The following is an 18,074-nucleotide window of genomic DNA, read 5'->3' on the forward strand; positions in this document are numbered from 1 at the left end:
TGCTGGAGAAGCATTTTTCTCTTTTCAAGCAAGAGTAGGGGTGGAGATACTTTTTCTTGTTTTGTAACTTCAGCCATTTATTCTTCATCCCAGTGTTCTGCAGTTACCCTACCATGCTTCCCCTTCCAGTTGTCTTTGGCAGTGGGAGGTGAATCAGTGGATGTGGGACTGAGTATTTTGAGCTGCTCAATCTGCCTGTTAATTGCCAACCAAAAATCTGATGCTCTGTCTTGTCTCTAACCATCTTTTGATTAAAAGTATAACCTACTGAAGGTGCAAGCAGTGACCTTTCCAACTATATTTTGAACTGGCATAGCAGGGAAATCTGGGAAGGACCGAAGCAGAATATACACACGCCAGGAATTTTGCCCTCAGATGCTGTTTTACTTCCAGAAGTTCAGATGCTACATGCTAGTGATATTTTAATATTTCTACTGGCAGACTGGCTTCTTAGTGTTTTCTCTTTGTTTGACACAGGAAAGACCTTGAGCTACTGGTGCTTCAGCCCTGGGCACAGCATGCACGAGCTCGTTCGACAGGGAGTCAGGACCATTATCCTCACTAGTGGGACCCTCTCCCCCCTCTCATCCTTTACAATGGAAATGCAAATGTAAGTGCCCAAATGTATGATCAGTGCCATTATCAAATGACACAATCTGCTTGTGTGATTTTAGGTTTTACTTCAGGATTTTGAAATGTTCTGGACTGGTAGCCAGTAGGGAATCACGGGAGTGTGACCAGGTTCTTACTCTTGTGTTTCTTTAGCCCTTTTCCTGTTTGCTTGGAGAATCCTCATGTTATTGAGAAACACCAGCTTTGGGTTGGGATCATTCCCAAGGGACCTGATGGAACCGTGCTCACTTCTACCTTTGAAAGAAGGTAATGAACTTCCCTGTGGAATTCTGTTCTAAAGTCTTGGTTTCTGACATTTTGGGTTCTGCCCACAGCAGGGTGCTGGTGAAAGAGGTGCTCTCTGAAGTCCTTTTCTTGGATGATCACTATGCTGAATAATAATGCCCTTTAACTATTAACTATTGAACATTTAGAACTGGAGGGCTGGGCCCTGGCTGGTAAGACTCCTGCCCTGCTACCTTCAAATCATGCTCAGGTGCCACTTCCCAGTCCCTTAGGGAGCAGTCCACCCTTGCTGACTTGGACCCCCACCCTAAATTTCTCTGCTGAAGGGTGAACATGACTGGCCTTTGCAACAGCTATTTCTATATTTAAAGCTTGTCACCATGACCAGCCTCTCCCTTGCCTCTGCATTGCCTTCTTAAGGAAAATATATCCAAATATTTGTCAAGAGTTGCAGTCTTTGAAGTGAGGATCAGGTCCTGTGTGTGACACACATGCTCTTCTGTTTAACTTTCTTCCTGTAGCTCACATATTTTTATGTTGGCACATTCTTAAATCTATTTCAGCCAGAGATTTGTATATAAAGTTGAATCAGAGAATTCTGTAATTCAGCCTCCTGCAGGCCTGACTTGCTCTTTTTCAGCAATACAGAAAAACAAAATAATAGATTTCCAAGAGCTTTTACAGGGAAAAAGAAGAGAGGAAGGGGGAAATGCCCAGATATTCCACTGAACTGGAAAGGGACTCAGCAATTGTAATTGATTTTTACAGGGAAGTAGTAGTCTGGAAAGCCCTTAGACTGTATTTTTCATTTTCAGAAGCTTACCTGTTGTTTCAGTGTATTTTGTTGAAGATACTGGCTTGAGGAGGGGTGGGGATCCACCCCCCAAGGCCTAGAGCACCTGCTTTTTGCAGGAAGGGAATTCACAGTGTTTGCTGTGTTGTGATAAGGGCTGTGTGGGGATACCAGTAATTATAGGTCTTATAAAAATAAATGTGTTGGTTGTTTTTTTTCCCTGCATATGTAAGTTTCTTGGGAAACAGCCTGCAAAAGTACAGGGTACTAAAAATAATATAAAAGCATGAGAGAACAGGTGACCTCCAGGGCTGGAAGAAACAGATCAATGCTGCTCATTGCAGAACAGTCCTTTTTCAGTCAAAGCAAAAGAGATTTACTTGGCTTTGTGCAACGAATAAATAACAGCCATAGTAACCAAATTCACCCTTTCTGCCCATGCAGCCTCACCACACCTGGTTTATCAATAGCTGTAAGTTTCATCATGCTTGGCAGCACCTGCAGACTTTTCTGGCACAACTTGCACCCTCACGTTGTTAGCATGAAACTCCTCTGGCTGCCAAGTCCCTCTTGTTGCATTCTGTTAACATTGAAGCTTAGAGCATCTTCAGTGCTGATGGCAAGAAGATGGAATAGTGATAGTGAGGTGTAGTCAAGATATTAACAATCTTGTTTCCTTGGTGTGGGTGATTGCCAGAGGAAGGAGGGCAGTAGGAATAGGGAGCTGCTACTGCAGATGAGTCTCAGAGGAGCTCAGTATGGATGAAAAGCACAGAAAAGGAAACATAGTTATGGTGCTTGATTTTTCTTCTTTGCAGGTTTTCAGAGGATTATTTATCTTCTCTGGGGAAAACAGTTGGTAAGTGAAGTGTGTGTATTTCAGAAATGACTTGTTGCATAGGATTTCTAGAAATCTCCTGGAAGGAAAAGTACTAAAAAGACCTAATAAGGCAGGAAGAGGTAAAGAGATGCATTGCATATCTAAATGCTGTCTGGTTCCATGTGCTTCTCTTTGCTCAGGCAGCTGGCTCCTGGAGTTGCACACAAACTCCTTGGATTAATATTTCCAAGCCAGGAGTTTATTGTTGTTGTCAAGTGTTTGTGTCTGGGTAAAAAATGTGGTTCCTAAACCTGCTCAGAAAACGAAACAAACTAGAAAATCAGTGCACAGAGATGAAGCAGCCAAGCATCATTTGCAGAGCAGCTGAGGATCACAAGAAGCCAATACCATTTCTTGTGTTATTTTTGAAGGCCCTGCATCAAACCTGCCTTAGTCAGCATTTATTGTTTTGGTAATGTTGGACAGATAAAATGGAACTACACAATTTTAACAGATGAGGGCAATAAAAGAAGAGCTTTTGTGTAATTTGGCTGAGTAAGATTGAAAGTAGCCTGTTAAATCTAGAAATGTTTGAAGGAAGTAGGGGTGGCTGCTCTGAGGTGTTCAGCTTGGGCTAAAAGGTGAAATTAAGAAGATGCTTTCACAAAATGCTGGATTAATGTTTCCTCAGTAAAACATGCTATTTGACTAGAAAACCCACATAAGCAATCTTGTGGTGCCTCAGCCATTGCCTTGAATGTTTAGGCTGCAATGGACAGAGTGGAGAAAATAATCTAAAAATCAATCCTGCTGTCACAAGGGAAAAGGGGCAGATGATGTCTCTTCCATCTATAGTGTTTGGTGTAGCTCCTCATGTTTGTTTTTTTCTGTTACCACTACACTTTAGAAAGCTAGTTGGACATTTGTATTAATGTTTATACCTTCATGACAATATACATTATTGAAATGATTTTAAAAAAATAAACACAAACTTCCACCCAATACATGAATGCTCACATCAAGCAAGCAGAAAAGACTTTAGGAAGCAAGCCATGCTGTTAGTTGGTTTTGCTTTTAGAGTTTGGCTCCTCCACCCCTGGCTGAAGATGCCCTCAGCTGGACACTTTCCTGTCTCCTTGCAGGTAACCTGGTGCGAGTTGTGCCACATGGCCTCTTGGTCTTCTTCCCATCCTATCCTGTCATGGATAAGAGCCTGGAGTACTGGAGGGTATATTCATTGCTCTGCCTTCATTGGGTGGTTCAGTTACACACCAGTTTGTAGTTATGCTGTTGTATGCTGTATGTTATGTTGCTCATTAAAAACATTGATAAGGAAGTAGAAACCCAAGCCAGGCTTCTTTTGATCACAATGCCCTGAAATGTGATGGTGTAGAAACCAAACAAAAATAATCTTAATATGTTATCTGGTCTCTTAGTGCATTTAATTTTACCAGACTTCAACCTCCAAATTATGGTTGGTCCAAGTGTTTCAACTCTTAGGGGAAAAGAAAAATCCCAATATGAGCTTTTAGCTTTCATTTTTAATTTGTAACTTTTGCAAGTGTAACTTTTGTAGCTGTTGCTCATGGCTTGTGTGTCCCTGGTGAAACTTGGTAGAACAGTTCTGTTTTAAATGCTCCTGCTCCCTACAAGTGAATGGTGGGACAGAAGTGTCCTGCTGGGAGGTGGGTGATGGGAACTTGCAAGATGGAAGGAGAAAAAATTGACACTTGTGTCTAGTGGTGTCTGAGTTGCATCAAATGCAAGGAATCTCTGCTGGTGGTGGGACTGTGTGTTTCTGCTTCTGCCTCTTCCTGTGTTTGCCAAGAGAGGAGCAGACTGTGTTGGGGAGGTCCATGGTGACCACTCAAATGTGTGTGCTGATCACACGTGGCTGGTGCTGATCTGTTCATTGTTCTTTGTTCATTGTCTGTAACAGGAACACGACTTTGCCAAGAGAATAGAGGAAGTGAAGCCGATGTTTGTGGAGCCCAGGAACAAAGGAAGCTTTGCAGAGGTTGATTGCTTGCATTACATACCTCTGGCATGTTAAGAAACTGTTTTGGTGTTTAAATACCCTCTCTAAGATGTGTTTAGGTGTGAAACAGCACCCAAATGTTATCCTAGGATCTAATGAAAATGCTCTGAGAGCTTCTTTGAAGTATAGTTCTGGGCATCCTTTACTCCTCTGGCTGGATGTGCAGGGTACATTCCTACTTTGAAATCTCCTCATGTAACAGCAGCCAACACACATGGACTGAGGGCTGGAGGTGGCAGAAAGCTGCCACTTCAGCAGGCAGCATCTTCTGATGTTCTGTGGGGCGGTTCCTCCCAGCTTGTCATATTCTGGCTGTTAAGGAACTGTGCAATGTCATCTTCTTTATTTATAACTGTTCTGTTTGCTTCTTGGAGTAAATAACACCCTTGAGTTGCTTCCCTGGTTTGCCCATTCTACTCAAGGCTCTGCAGAAGCACAGGGCAGTCCATGTTCTGCCTTTTCACAAGAAGTATCTGCCATTAATCCTTTATGCTTACCTTGAGGTGTCCTGGATTTCCCAGGAATGTAAAGGGGTTGCTAAGGAAATGGCCCCTCATATTTGCTGTTAGTAGCAGTAAAGAACATTATACTAAGCCAGCTTAATTTCACTTGTTCACAAGATCTAAAATGTGATTTAGCTGGTGAAGATGTCTATCTGTGCATGTGCAAAGGGTGATACCATTCATGCTTTTGCTTAAACTAGTTTATCTTGTAGGTGATGGGAGCCTACTACAATAAAGTTGTCTGTCCTGCATCCAATGGAGCTGCTTTCCTGGCTGTGTGCCGGGGAAAGGTACTAAAACTGAGCCTTGGTTTCCTCTGAGATGAGATTGTATAGTTGATGGGGGGGAAACATTTTGGATCTCAGTGTGTTTCTGTTAAGAGACTGCAATTATGTGTGGGGAAAAACTCCCAAGAAAACTGGGATGCCCTGAAGCCTTGTAGAAATTGTGTCAAGTTCACATATGCCTTATTCCTGCTTGGATAAAAGGGATCAATCTCTGAGGTCTTGTGAAGATGATGCTCATCCCCTTCACATTTCCTGGTGGCTGCTCACCAAAAACCCATCTCATCAAATGGGAGCAACAGTATTGGAGGAGAACTAAGAGAAACATTTCTAATTAAACGTGTTAAAACAACACTGCTGAAAACCAAAAATATTGTTCAGCTTTAAAGAATTTACATTAACTTCAGGTCCTCTGGACACAGTTTCATTTACATTTTCCTGTGCTGATAAATTGATTTGTGATACCGGTGGAAATATCTGCAAAATGGTAAATAACATTTAAGGCTTTTTTGCTGCTGCTTCTTATCTACTGAGGGAAGATTCAGCTTCTTTTGAACTATTCCTAACGTGTTCATAAACTAGACTTGGCTGGGGGTTTAATTTAGTGGAGAAAAAAGGCCAATAACTGCTGAATTGTTTGGAAAAGTCACTTCAAATCCTGTTGATGATGGAAGACCCTGTCTCTTTAGGCCAGTGAAGGCTTGGACTTTGCTGACAACAATGGACGAGGAGTCATCATTACTGGGCTTCCGTTTCCTCCTCGCATGGAGCCCAGGGTCGTTCTGAAGATGCAGTTCCTGGATGAAATGAGAAAAAGTGGTGCAGGTGCTCAGGTAAAGCTGGGCAGCTTTTCACTGCTGCCTGGTTGCACATTCCTGTCATCATTTCTCCTTCTCTCTGAATGGTTTGGGTTGGAAGGCACCATAAAAGATCGTTTAGATCCAACCCCCCTGCGTGGGCAGGGGCACCTCCCTCTAGACCAGGTTGCCCAGATCCCCATCCAACCTGGCCTGGAACACTTCCAGGGATGGGGCAAAGTTATCTTTCTGAGGGAATAACTTCATCCAGAGAGAAGGTGGGCAGCATTGCCTGTGCTTGGCTGTTTTGGGGATTTTTGTTTTGATGGTTTGAGGGGATGAATACTGTCGGGTTTGGTTGCTTGGCTTTGGCTTGGCTTTGTGCTTGGGGTTTTTTCCTGTTGCTTCAGGCAATGAACAGCATTATAATTTTAGCTTTTTGTCCTGCAGGAGAGCAGCTGCTCTTAAGTAATATGGTGGGTCTGTTGTACATACCAGGCTGTCAGTGCATCACACACTGAGCAGTAACTGGATGTTGCTGATTGAGTGTTCTGGGCACCAGAATCAGGTGTGATATCCGAGTCACCCCGTACTTGGTTTTCCAAGACACTGAGATGTGTTAGTAGATCTTGTTGGATACGTTTTTCTTCAGAAAGAGTGGCTGTACAGCAGGAAGGATGCATTTTACCTGGCAAATAATGTTAACTCTTTCACCCCCTGTTGCAGTATTTATCTGGGAGGGAGTGGTACAGCCAGCAAGCTTCCCGGGCCGTCAACCAGGCCATCGGCAGGGTCATCCGGCACCGCCAGGACTACGGGGCCATCTTCCTCTGTGACCACAGGTGATGCCTTCCCTCTGGAACATAAACATTCACCAACACCTTTATGTGGTATTTGGTATAAAAACATGCAGAAGTTACTCTTTGGAAAAGGCTACAGTTGACAATTAGATAATTTTGTGTAACAGGTCCTATAAAAATAGCACTGCTTCCAGACAGCGACTGGGTCATTGTCTTCTGCTGCCAGAACGTGTTGTCTTGGAGCTGGTGAGAAGGATTAATGGTGTTGATGGAAAATAAGCCAGTTAGTTGAATTTATGTTTGTAATTCTACCGGAAATTATGCGAATAATACTTAAACTTTTTCGTTGTCTCCATCTCTTATTTGAGGAGTCACTGCAGGTTTTTTGAGAGGAGGAAGATGAGATGAGGAGAGGTGATGTTGTTTCAGCAATGTAATAGTAGATCCATTATATACTAGTTAATATCCATTGATGTAATATTAATACAACCTGTATATAATGAGCACAAAGAGTTGGATTGGTAGCCTGCAGTGTGAGGCTTGATGGGGAGCAGTGAGCATGTCACAGTTCAGCACTACTGGAGACAGTTTTTATGGATTCAGGATGGGAATTGGCTGCTTTTGGGATACATGGTGTGAACAAAGCCCTATTCTCCTGGTGAAAACATCAGCCCATTCTATTTCTTGCACCGTTTCTGTTTTCTGTTGCCTTGCTGCTTCTCCCTTGTCCTTTTAGACCCTGATCTAGAGATTATTTAACTCATGTAGGTCAGCCTGGCAAGTAATTCTCTCCTTTTCCAACCCTTGGTAGGTTCACAACTGGGGATGTGAGAGGCAAGCTGCCCTCCTGGGTCCGTCCCTACGTCAGCGTCTATGACAACTTTGGACACGCAGTCAGGAGTGTCTCCCTCTTCTTCCGTGTTGCTCAGGAAATTGTAAGTGTCTTGAAAACTTGTTGGTTTTGTTTGGTTTGTTTTTTATTGAGAGTGTTGGAATCTGGGAGTACTAAGGCAGGTGAGAGACACGGTGGAGTCAGCTGTCACTGCTAAACACTGGAAGCTTTACAGGAAAGGGGATGTGGCTCATCTCTCTCCAAGCGTGAGCTGGGACAGGATGTGTTGTCATGTTGTGCAACTCATGAAGCTGGATCACAAAAATAACTTCCTTTTCTAGTCACTCCTGAGTAAACATACCTTCCACTGGATGGTGTGCAAATACTGGAACTGATGTTAGCACCAAGCAGCTCTCCACCTCACCCTCAGGGTGACAGTATGTGTGGAAGAGTCAGACCCTGACCTTCAAATCTAAGCTGACTGATACAAAGAGGTATCCAAGCCAAGTCCAGCTGTTGCTGTCACAGTTCATCACTGGGTCATCTTTACCAATCCAGCTTCTCTCTTAGGATTGCAAAGCTTTTTTCTCAGTAGTAGTTCTCTGATTTAAAAAAAAGCAATACTGTGAAAAGATAGCTTGGCTGGAAGCCAGAAGGGGGAATTGTGCCCAAAATGGAGGTTAATGTTAAAGTAAACACTCAAATTTTCACATACAGCCTTGGATTGCTTCCTGGAAGATGCTTGAGCCAAATACTAGTTATTCAGAATAATAAGTTACAGATGGGTAATACTGAATGACTTGATGATCTTTTCTGATCATAAACGGGAGTTTCATGGTAAATAAGAACCACAGCCCAGTGTGCGTTGTCAGGGGCAGCTGTGGTGCAGGAACAGTGTTAGGAAGAAGTTGTTCTTCAGGCAGGTCATGACCCTTTTTCTGTTACACAGGTTACTGAGTTTTAAGCCTTGCTAGACTTTATCTGTGTCACCTCCTGGTGATTTGGTCCTTTTTTGAAAAGCATGTGATTCCAGAATGCATAACAATCTTGCTGTCAAGGAGGTGATGTCTTTGGATTGTTGCTGAGATGTTTGGTGGCAAAAGAAGTGGAGTGGTGGAGTATCTTTTGCCTACTCTAACACTTTGTAAACTGTTTGCAGATGCCCCCACCCCTGCCACAGTGCCTTCCTGCCTCTGCTGGTTCCCTCAGTGAAAACACAGCACCATCAACTTCAGCTGAGCAGATCCTCTCTCTGAAAAAAGCCAAAAATTTGGATGACCATGTTCCTAGTTTGAAGAGGAAAAGAAAAGGTAGGTTTGAGTCCTCACAGATACACTGTTCTTTTGTTGCAAGGAGAACCAAACAAGGAAGAGTAAGAGACTGGAAACAGGAATGGGAGAGAAAGCAAGGAGAGCTCAAAGACTGATGTGAAAGCCTGATTAAAAGGGACATTGCTCAGCATTAGAAAATGGGGGAACCAGCTGCAACTACTGGGCAAAGAGGCAAATAGGGCCTGAAAACGTGTCCTGCAGAACAGGTGGGGTGTGGTGGAATATCATAGATAATATATAAGAGCTGGAAGTCTGTTTCTGACTGGCACTGACTTTCATTTATCCTTCTTCCATGCTATTGTATGAATGACACAAAGAGAAAACTGAGTAAGGAAACAGGGCATTGACCTTGGGGGTAAAAAACCCCAGTATCTTAACATTTCTGGTGAGCTAATGCCAAAGAAGAAATTGTATCTCACATCAGATATTCTTTCAGAATGTTCTACTCTGGGTGGCTTGCTGTTCTGGAACAGAACAATGAAGTTGTGTTTAAAACTGGTTCCAAACTAGTTGTGACTGAGTGTGAGGGTGATTTGTTGTTACAGTGTGGCTGCAGGTTGTCCTTGGAAGGGTTTTCTTTGGCCTCTGCATTTTTTCCCCTCAATTTCCAGCCATGTGCTTGTGCTCCTTCCCTTGATGTGAATTTACCTGTTGTGCAGCTGCAGAGCAAGCAGATGAGCTTGCTGAACCAATTCACCTTTTATCCATGTGGCTGGTAGATCCATCTCAAAGAATGGGCTGGAATGTGTGGCTGGAAGTGAAAGGAAGAAGCTGCCTCTTTTGAGAGGCCTTTTCAGTTGCATCAACTGTAGCATCAAACTACACCTGTGCTCATAGTTCTGGCTAAAGAGTTTCTTATACAGGCTTTTAATTAATACTTTTCTAAATTATTGTTTAGATATTTATAAGTGTGTAAGTATAAATCAATTTTATGTAACATTAAATATTATTATATTAAATTGTTAATAATTTTCACATGCAATATACCTCCAGTCTTCTCAAAATAGTAGCTTTTCTTAGTAACTGCTGAAGTAATTTCACAAAACAGTGGAAATATAGTTTGAGGAGAGTGCCTTTCAAAAGTAGCAAACAGATGCTGACTTAACACTGCCTACAGCTCCAGATTCTTCTGTTTAAAACCAAATACACCTGGATCCTGATTAGCAAGAATATGTATTCTTGGGACCTGAGGGTGTCTGTGTCTTACAGGTATTGATACTGTGAGAACTGTAGGCTTTAAAAACACTTGTTCCATTTAATAAATCCTATTTTGTGCCAGAATCTCTTAAATAAAACAGGAACTCAGTATTGGGGAAATCCATGAAGTTGAAGTAGTTAAACACAGACAACTGCAGTAAGATTTTTTTCCATTGGTCCTAAGCATTTTTGAGGTTAAATATGACCATCACTTAAGGTAAAGCTTGAGAAGCCCAACAGGTTGTGGTAACAAATGCTTGAGCAATGTTGGGTGTCAATGACCAAAGCAAACTTCTTACTAAGTCACATAATGCAGTTTTGCAAGACATGGAAAGTTAAACAAACCAGCACATCTTTGTGGATTGCTACATGGGATTTTGAGGTAATACTAAGTCAAATAAAATGCGGGAGATAATGTGGAATGTTAATTTGTCATCTCTACTGTGCTTTGGTGCCAGTAAATGGAGATGGAGGATCCAGCCTGTGCACTGAGTATGAACAAGAGGTCCTCTCCCCTGGAAGACACTGTGCTGGGCTTCTGGATGCTCTGGAGCGCAGTGAGAAGAGCAATGAAGATGTAGAGGAGGAAAGTGACTGGACAGGAGAGGAGAAGGTAATGGCAATGGCCTGGGAGGACACTGGCTTGTGAGTACTATGCTCTAAAGCAGAGTGAATTAGTCATGGATTTCAGAGTACCAGTTCAACCCTCATTCAGGAGGAACTCAATGTAGTTGGCACCAGTAACCACAAGTTCTCACAATGAAGCTTAATCAAAGAGTTTTCTTACCACGTTCAGTGAGATAACAGCAGGTACCTGCATGTGCTGTGCTCCAGAGCTGCTGACCACGTAGATTCCTGGAAGTTAACCATGCTCTGGAGGGCAAATTGCTCTAACAAAGAGCTTGGCAGACACTGTTCCTCCTGGGCGTGATCTGCGTCAGCACTTGGTGTGTGACCAGAGACTGAATTTAAGAGAGGGTGGGGAAGAGGTGATGAATTAGAGGCTGCACTTTCATCTGAAAGTCTCTCATTTGCCTCAGAGAACGAATCTCCCAGACTTGGGCAACATTTTATCTGAATTGAAATTCCACAACAAAGCTTCTGTGCTGTTCATTTTCTTTCTTCTTGGGTTGGTATTTTGCATATGTCAGTGAGCAGGCTGTGCTCTTGCTTTCCCAAAATCCCTGCTTGCAGATGTGGGTGCAGCAGGTCCCTGGCAAGCAGCAGCAGGGATGTTTTACTGCTGGGTTGCAGACTGTTTGGCTGCTGCGTGTGGCCTTCAGGAGTGTCTATTGCAACATGCCAGGGTAATTTGCTCCGGGGAAAAATGTCTCAGGGGAAGTGTGGGAGCGTAAGGAGGATCTGGGGGGATATCTCAGGAGGTCTAGGGGGGATGGATGGAGACAAGTGCAAAACAGAGAATGTGCAGACCTGGAGAAAGGAACAAGCCCTGCCCATCTTTACTGGCATGTGGCTGATTGAGAAACTGACTCCATCACCCATGGGCCACCATGACACAGACACCAGAACGGATTCTTTGGAAAGCCTGGCACACCCCCAGGGATTTGCTAAGCCAGCTGCAGGAACTGGTTAGCAGAGCTGCACAGCCTTTGGCAAAGCTCAGCAGTTCCTCAAATCAGATCAGTCCATGGTCCCAACAGCTGGGCAGCGAGTCAGCTCCTGTCTGCTGGCTCTGTTCATCTTCACCACCCATCTGCAGAGCAGTGGGGGCATCCTGGTCTGCACTCAAATTGATGACCTGTGGCACCAGAGAAGTGGGGAGTCTGTTCCTGAGATGTGCAGTGCCTCTGGCCATCTTGCACTTGGAGCCCAGTACTGAGCTGATTTCCCTAAGCACTGGCTTTGGACAGTGGTGGGGTTGGTGTGTTCCAGGTTTCTTCACCAGCCACTGTAGTACCTGGGTAACTGCTTTTTTTTCTTTACTCAAGGTTATACTGTTCCCTAAATAATGGAAATGTAGCTGTTGTCATTCTGAAACAATTTGCTTGGTGTGAAAAAGAAGAAAAGAAGCCCTTTAAAGAATTATTTGACAGTTCCTCATACTCACTTTTCTTTGGGAGATGTACTTTATGGAAACTTGTCTTTCAGGAGCCTTATTTCTTCTGGATCGTGCTGTTCAAGGTGGCACCTTCACATAGTCCAGGATTATGATGGTTTTGATCTTCTGACTTATTGCATGTATCATAAATGTTAGACTTGCTGCCAGTGTTCCAGTTCTTCATTCCATAACATGACTTTAAAATAAAATATAGTTAAATATGCTCATGACTGTCTGCCATTCAGGATCCTTGCAGTATTATGACTGCACTGAAGGGTGATACTCAGAAATACAAACAACTGACTCTACAAACTGTCAAATCTGAAGTTACTGGCTTGGGGTTGTGTTTATTTTTAGTGGTGGTCGTTTATTTGTAGTGAGTTTAATGTGACTGTGAAGCTGTGTGATCTGAACAGATGTGTTTAGAAGTCACAATGGAATGTGGGGGTACTGTGACCTTTCACTGGTTCCTCTCAGGTGAACCCCCCTATTCTTTAAATGCACTGATAGTCATCTATTCACTATGAAATCCCTTATTGGGCAAGAGGAAATAAATCACTTACCTGTAGAAACCAGCAAGATGGGGCTGTACCACAGTGTCTTCTGGTTCTTAGGTGATGGTTTTTAATGTGGTTGATATTGGTTTGATATAATACTGGAGACTCTGCTGTTGCTGTCATTTAGGTTGACTTGTTTTACTTTCTGGAACGGTGTCTCAAACTGGGTTAACAATTACCACTGGAAATGGGTACATTAAATGGGCAGTAACTTTGAGAAGCATTTTTTGGACCTGTCATCTTTTAATCTTCACAGGCACAACGTTTGTCAACACTCTCCCTTCAGTATGAGAAGAGGTTAACAGATGAGCAGAAAGGAGGAAGGAAGAAAATAAAGCTCATCAGCAATACAGTATGTGTTCCCATGTCTGTGCCATCCCTCTGCTCTGCAGATCAGCTCTCATTTGAATTGCAAATCTCCTGGCAGACAGATGACTGATGCCAGAGCAATTATGTTTTTTCTCCAAATTGTAAATATGCACTAATGCACATCTGAAGTCTATTTCTGTCATGCTCTTCCTCCAGTCTTGACGTCACAGACCCCACCAAGCACAGGTCCAAGCAGGCTTAGTAGGTGAAAATAATTATTTTCTGGCATTGACTATCTTGCCAATATCTCCCATTGGCCAAATGGGTGGTTTCATTATTTTGGACTAGAATAGAGTAGTTCAGTGGGAAGGGACCTACAACGATCATCTAGTCCAGCTGGTAGAGCCTTCAAGTGGTAAAACTGACCAGTTTCATTTGGATAAGTGGTCACATCCTAACCCACCTATGGTGGTGTGTTGCTCTGTGCTTTGTCTGCAGTTGGGCATTGTTGTTTTGCCCTGTCTTCAAACTCAGCTAATTCATTATGCAGTGTAAGAGGCATGACAAATTCACAAGAATCCCCTGGGTGCTGGTGTGTGCCAGTAGTTGTCCAGGGTAGTGTCCCAGCTGGGTGCTGGCTGTCAGACTCTCAGACATCCAGCAAAAAAACTGACCTAAGTAGTCACTGATTCTGGAGCAATAGTATCCAAAGTGTGGGGAAGGGAGCAGGTTCCTTGCAGAGGCTGTGTTTGGAATTTGTTGCCATCTGAATGTCAGGGTGAGTCAGCTACCCCTCAAGGTAAGGAGTAAATGTCACTTCTCTCATTAAGCCCTCTCCTAAGAATTGTGCAATGAGACTTGGCTGCCTTCTCTAGGAATATTCCTCTGAAGCAGGCAGCTGTGTCAGCAGGGAAGGGGCTCCTCTGGGAGGGAATGGAGGCTCCCAGGTGACAGAGGGGTTCATGTCTTAGAAACAGGCACAGTGATTAGCTGGAGCAGTGAGCAATGTGCTGTGCCTCTGAGATTGGCCTCCTTGATGCTGGGTTTTGTCATGAAGACATGTGACAAGGGTCCAACAGCTTGTGCTCCACATGTGTGCACTTTAATGCCTGGTCACTGTCACAAAGGTTGTTCTGGACCTTTGTTAACTCCTTGCTGCTTGTGATAGTAGCAGAATGTTTCCCAGCAAGGGAGACCAGTCTGGCTTTCTCTAGCTTCGAGAAATGTCTTGGAGGAACCCAAATACTTGAGCACCTTCCATTCTTTGTGTCTCCTGCTTCAGAGATTGATGTTTTGCAGTTAACAGGACATTTCCAGGAGGCAGGCTGGTTAGATTTGTGTTTATTTCATGGCAGTGAAGCTGTTTGAGTGTTTTTTGAGGGAGAAATAACACATGGATGTCATAGGGGTGATTACCAGAATTACAAGAGACAGTAACCTGTTAGTTGAAAGCACTTGTTGTTTTATGTGTTGGCAGAATTGTGAATATGTTGCTTCCATCTGGATTCAGGTGAGACGAGCTCCTCAAGTCCAACTATTTACTGGAAACTTCCTTCCTTCCTTCACAGCAAGTTGATAAGAAAGCAGACCCAGCAGAGCCCAAGAAGGCCCGAGCGACTCTCTACATCGCAACGGTGAAGGAGACTCTGAGCCAGCAGAACTATGAGCTCTTCTCTAAGGCCCTTCAGCACTACAAGACAACAGATGACTTCCCTGCCATGTTATCTCAGATGAGCTCCCTCTTTACAGAGGATGAAAACAAGCATGTCTTGTTACGAGGTGTGACAGCTTTCCTAGTGTGTTTGTGTCATGTGAATTTTGTCTTTTGAGCAGAGGTGGTTTAGACTGGAGGTGCAGCTCTGTCAGGATGAGGATCCTTAACATTCATCCCTTTATATCCCCAGATCACTCAGGAAATCTTCTCAACCTAATTATCATAGATTAGTTTGAGTCTTGACAGGCCTGAATAAAAATCACGTTCCATCAAAGCTTTTGTTAATTTTAAACTTTGCCTAGAAGTAGTACAGCTTGTTCCCTGTGGTTTGGGAGGTGAGAGCAAGAGTCTGGTTGTGCGAGTTGGGTAGATGCATTTGGGAGGGTTCAGTGTTGAAGCAGTAGACACAATATCTAGAGAAATTTTCTACTTAAATTATTGTGAGTATAAAGCAGGTGACCTGGGCCAGGGGGGCCCATTGGCTGAGGCAGCTGGTATCTTCTTGCAGCTTTTAACAGCTGCATTAGCAGGAACTGGACAGTGTCTTCTCCCTGAATTTTCCTTTCCCTTTCAACTTAAGATATTTTTCTGGGACTTCCTTCATCTACTAAAAATTTTAAAAAGCAGTTATGCATCCTGGAAATTGCTTAAGGTTATTTTCAAAGTTCAGGGATGGGAAGCTTAACCTGAGCACTTGGTACTAAGAGGGGCCACAATCTGCTTCCCAAGTCACTGATCTTATTATATAAATAAAAAAAATACTGGTTTGCCAAATTAAGGCTTAAGTCTAGTTTTCCAATGTGACAGGCACCTGAAACCTAAAGTTCATCTGACATTTAGGCTTTTGGTTGGCAAGCACTTCCTGGTAAGTAAGGGATAACATCCTATCAGTTATCCAACACACCAGCCCAGCGGGTACGACCTTTGCCACAAGTAGCGGTTTCACCACGAGGTAAAACATCTTTACAGTGAGAAGAGTTATGGTTATTACCTACTGGTAATGATGTTGCTGGAAATTTGCATGATATTGACCTTTGTGGAACTTGCAAGTGTCTTTATTGTATAAATGTCAGATAGTGCTGTTTAGATTCTAAGTTACTTACCATCCATTCCTGCCCTAGTCCTGCTGCTGTAGGTTTCTGTGGCACCTATTGCTGGTGGTGGGACTGTGTCTCTTATTTTTTTTTAATTTCTTCCCTTCCTCCCCCTCTCTCATGACAGGATTTTACCAGTTTGTTCGGCCTCAGCATAAAAAGCAGTTTGATGAAGCCTGTTGCAGTCTGACTGGAGTGGGTTGTGGCTACAAACCTGAGCACAGCCTGCTGCGGGAGGAGAGACAGACACTGGCCAAGGAGGGAGGTGAGGAGCTTGTGTCAGGCACCTTTGTGTCATTTGATGGGTATTACCCAATTGTGGGGCAAGATGTGTCTTCATATGTAGAAAGGCAAAGGTGGGAAACAATTTAGTTTGATCAATATTGAGCTAAACCTCCACTCTGTGTGATCCTCCCCCTGAGCACACACAGGTGCCCAAGCATTGGTTACTGCCTGGTGAGTAATGATGCCCCATTGCTAAAGGGGATCTTACAGACTATTTAAAGTAAGAACCTAATCTGTGGTTTTAAAAACTTTGTTTGTTTTCTTTGCTGCCCACGTAATGCCACCAGAATTGTCAACAGAGCTGGTGAAGTATTTGAGTCCCTGGACAATAAAGGCCTAAAAAAAGCAAAGTGTGAGCTCATCCCCCTTACCAGGGAAGTTCAGCTCTGTGTTTATATCAGGTGTTTGCAGCACTGAGTGGCATTCTTGGAAGTTCACTATTCTGTGTTCATTTTTCCCCCAAGTTGACTGATAACAGACTGGTTTGATTCAACAGAACTAAAACAGAGTCAGCAGAAAACTGCCTCCTCCAAGGACTCGTGTGCTCAGCTGAACTCTGGGCTGCATCTGAACCGTGGAGGGTGTCACTTGACAGCAGGGCTGAAGAGAGCAGGTACCCACAGTCCCAGTAATATAGGTTGTGTGTTATTTCATCACTAACTATACTCCTCTGGTGGGAGCTTCTGTGCTCCCTTAGTAGAGTGGCTCACTCTGTAGGTAAGAGTGGTGGTAATTCAGAATTTTCAGCAAGGATTGTACCCAACAGAACAGAAAAACCAAGAAATTAAATTGAGGTGGATGTGGAAGAAACCAACTAAAGACAGAAGTTTGCAAACATCAGTGAGGGAAGGGGTGAGTTGAGCACAGGACTGCTGGGCTTCCTGTGAAAGAGACATTTAAGGAGTGTCATTTTAGATGAGGCCAATGTGGATCCAGGTATGAAGGATAAAAGCAGTTGTTGTTGGTCTTGTGCTCACTCCTCACGTGGACAGTCTGGCCTTTCTGCAGAATCAGACTTGCAAATGTGTTCTCTCAGCTGCACTAATCTCTGTCTGCACCCCTCTAATCTCCTTCTACCCAGTATTTATCTTTGAAGTCAAAGGCTCAGTTATGATTTCATTACAGATTTTCCTGAGAATAGCTGGGAATTTTTTTATTTCTTAAAAGGAAATTAGTAGGAATGTTGGGCAGCTTAGAAGCCCTTCTTTAAAGTGTAAAGAATAGTCAAAGGCCAATCCTTTCTTTAAAAAAAACTAAGTAAATAAAAAGCAGACATTTCCTGGAAGCCTTTAAAAGCTTTTAATGTATGGAGCTATGTTGTTTTTTAAGATTTGTTTTCCTGTTTTGGTTGGTATTTTAAGAACACCTGAAATAAACAATCTTTGGTAGTTACATTGTCCTGAGGCCCATCAGATTAATCTTCACAGAAACTTGTTTCCACTGAAAGTAATTCAGAAAATAATGGCAAGAAATGTATGTATTTCTGCTGCTCCCCCTTTAAGGAGGGCCTGCTCCTGTGCAGGTGCCAAGGAGCTGCGTGATCTGCAATAAAAAATACTGATTATAAAATTCATACCCGTGGTTTTCCCCTTTCAGGAAATGGAACTAAGCCCATGTTTTAAAATTTCATTACCTTCTTTACCTTCTTTAAAAGATCTGAGATCTAAATACCAAAAGATGTGGGTGGTTAATTTAAATGTATTTCTTATCATGTACTTCCTCCATATTTACATGCCTGTAATATGCAAACCAGACAGTTATCTTCTAATCTATCAGAAATCAAAGACTCAACATTCTGAAGAG

General features: G+C 43.1%; 1 protein-coding gene across 1 annotated transcript in view; it reads left to right on the plus strand.

Annotated features, from left to right (window-relative positions):
• The window catches only part of RTEL1 (regulator of telomere elongation helicase 1), a 42,152-nt gene that overhangs the window by 15,616 nt on the left and 8,462 nt on the right, over positions 1–18,074 (plus strand). The window contains exons 16-30 of the mRNA XM_009998709.1: positions 478–610; positions 766–879; positions 2,470–2,510; positions 3,614–3,699; positions 4,411–4,488; positions 5,225–5,302; positions 5,986–6,129; positions 6,820–6,935; positions 7,705–7,828; positions 8,885–9,035; positions 10,712–10,866; positions 13,126–13,221; positions 14,747–14,957; positions 16,114–16,251; positions 16,768–16,884. Of these exons, the coding sequence (XP_009997011.1) occupies positions 478–610; positions 766–879; positions 2,470–2,510; positions 3,614–3,699; positions 4,411–4,488; positions 5,225–5,302; positions 5,986–6,129; positions 6,820–6,935; positions 7,705–7,828; positions 8,885–9,035; positions 10,712–10,866; positions 13,126–13,221; positions 14,747–14,957; positions 16,114–16,251; positions 16,768–16,884 (1,782 nt within the window). The remainder of the gene's footprint in view (positions 1–477; positions 611–765; positions 880–2,469; positions 2,511–3,613; positions 3,700–4,410; positions 4,489–5,224; positions 5,303–5,985; positions 6,130–6,819; positions 6,936–7,704; positions 7,829–8,884; positions 9,036–10,711; positions 10,867–13,125; positions 13,222–14,746; positions 14,958–16,113; positions 16,252–16,767; positions 16,885–18,074) is intronic.

This window comes from Chaetura pelagica, unplaced genomic scaffold, assembly GCF_000747805.2.
Source record: "Chaetura pelagica isolate M959 unplaced genomic scaffold, ChaPel_1.0 scaffold275, whole genome shotgun sequence".
NCBI lineage: Eukaryota > Metazoa > Chordata > Aves > Apodiformes > Apodidae > Chaetura > Chaetura pelagica.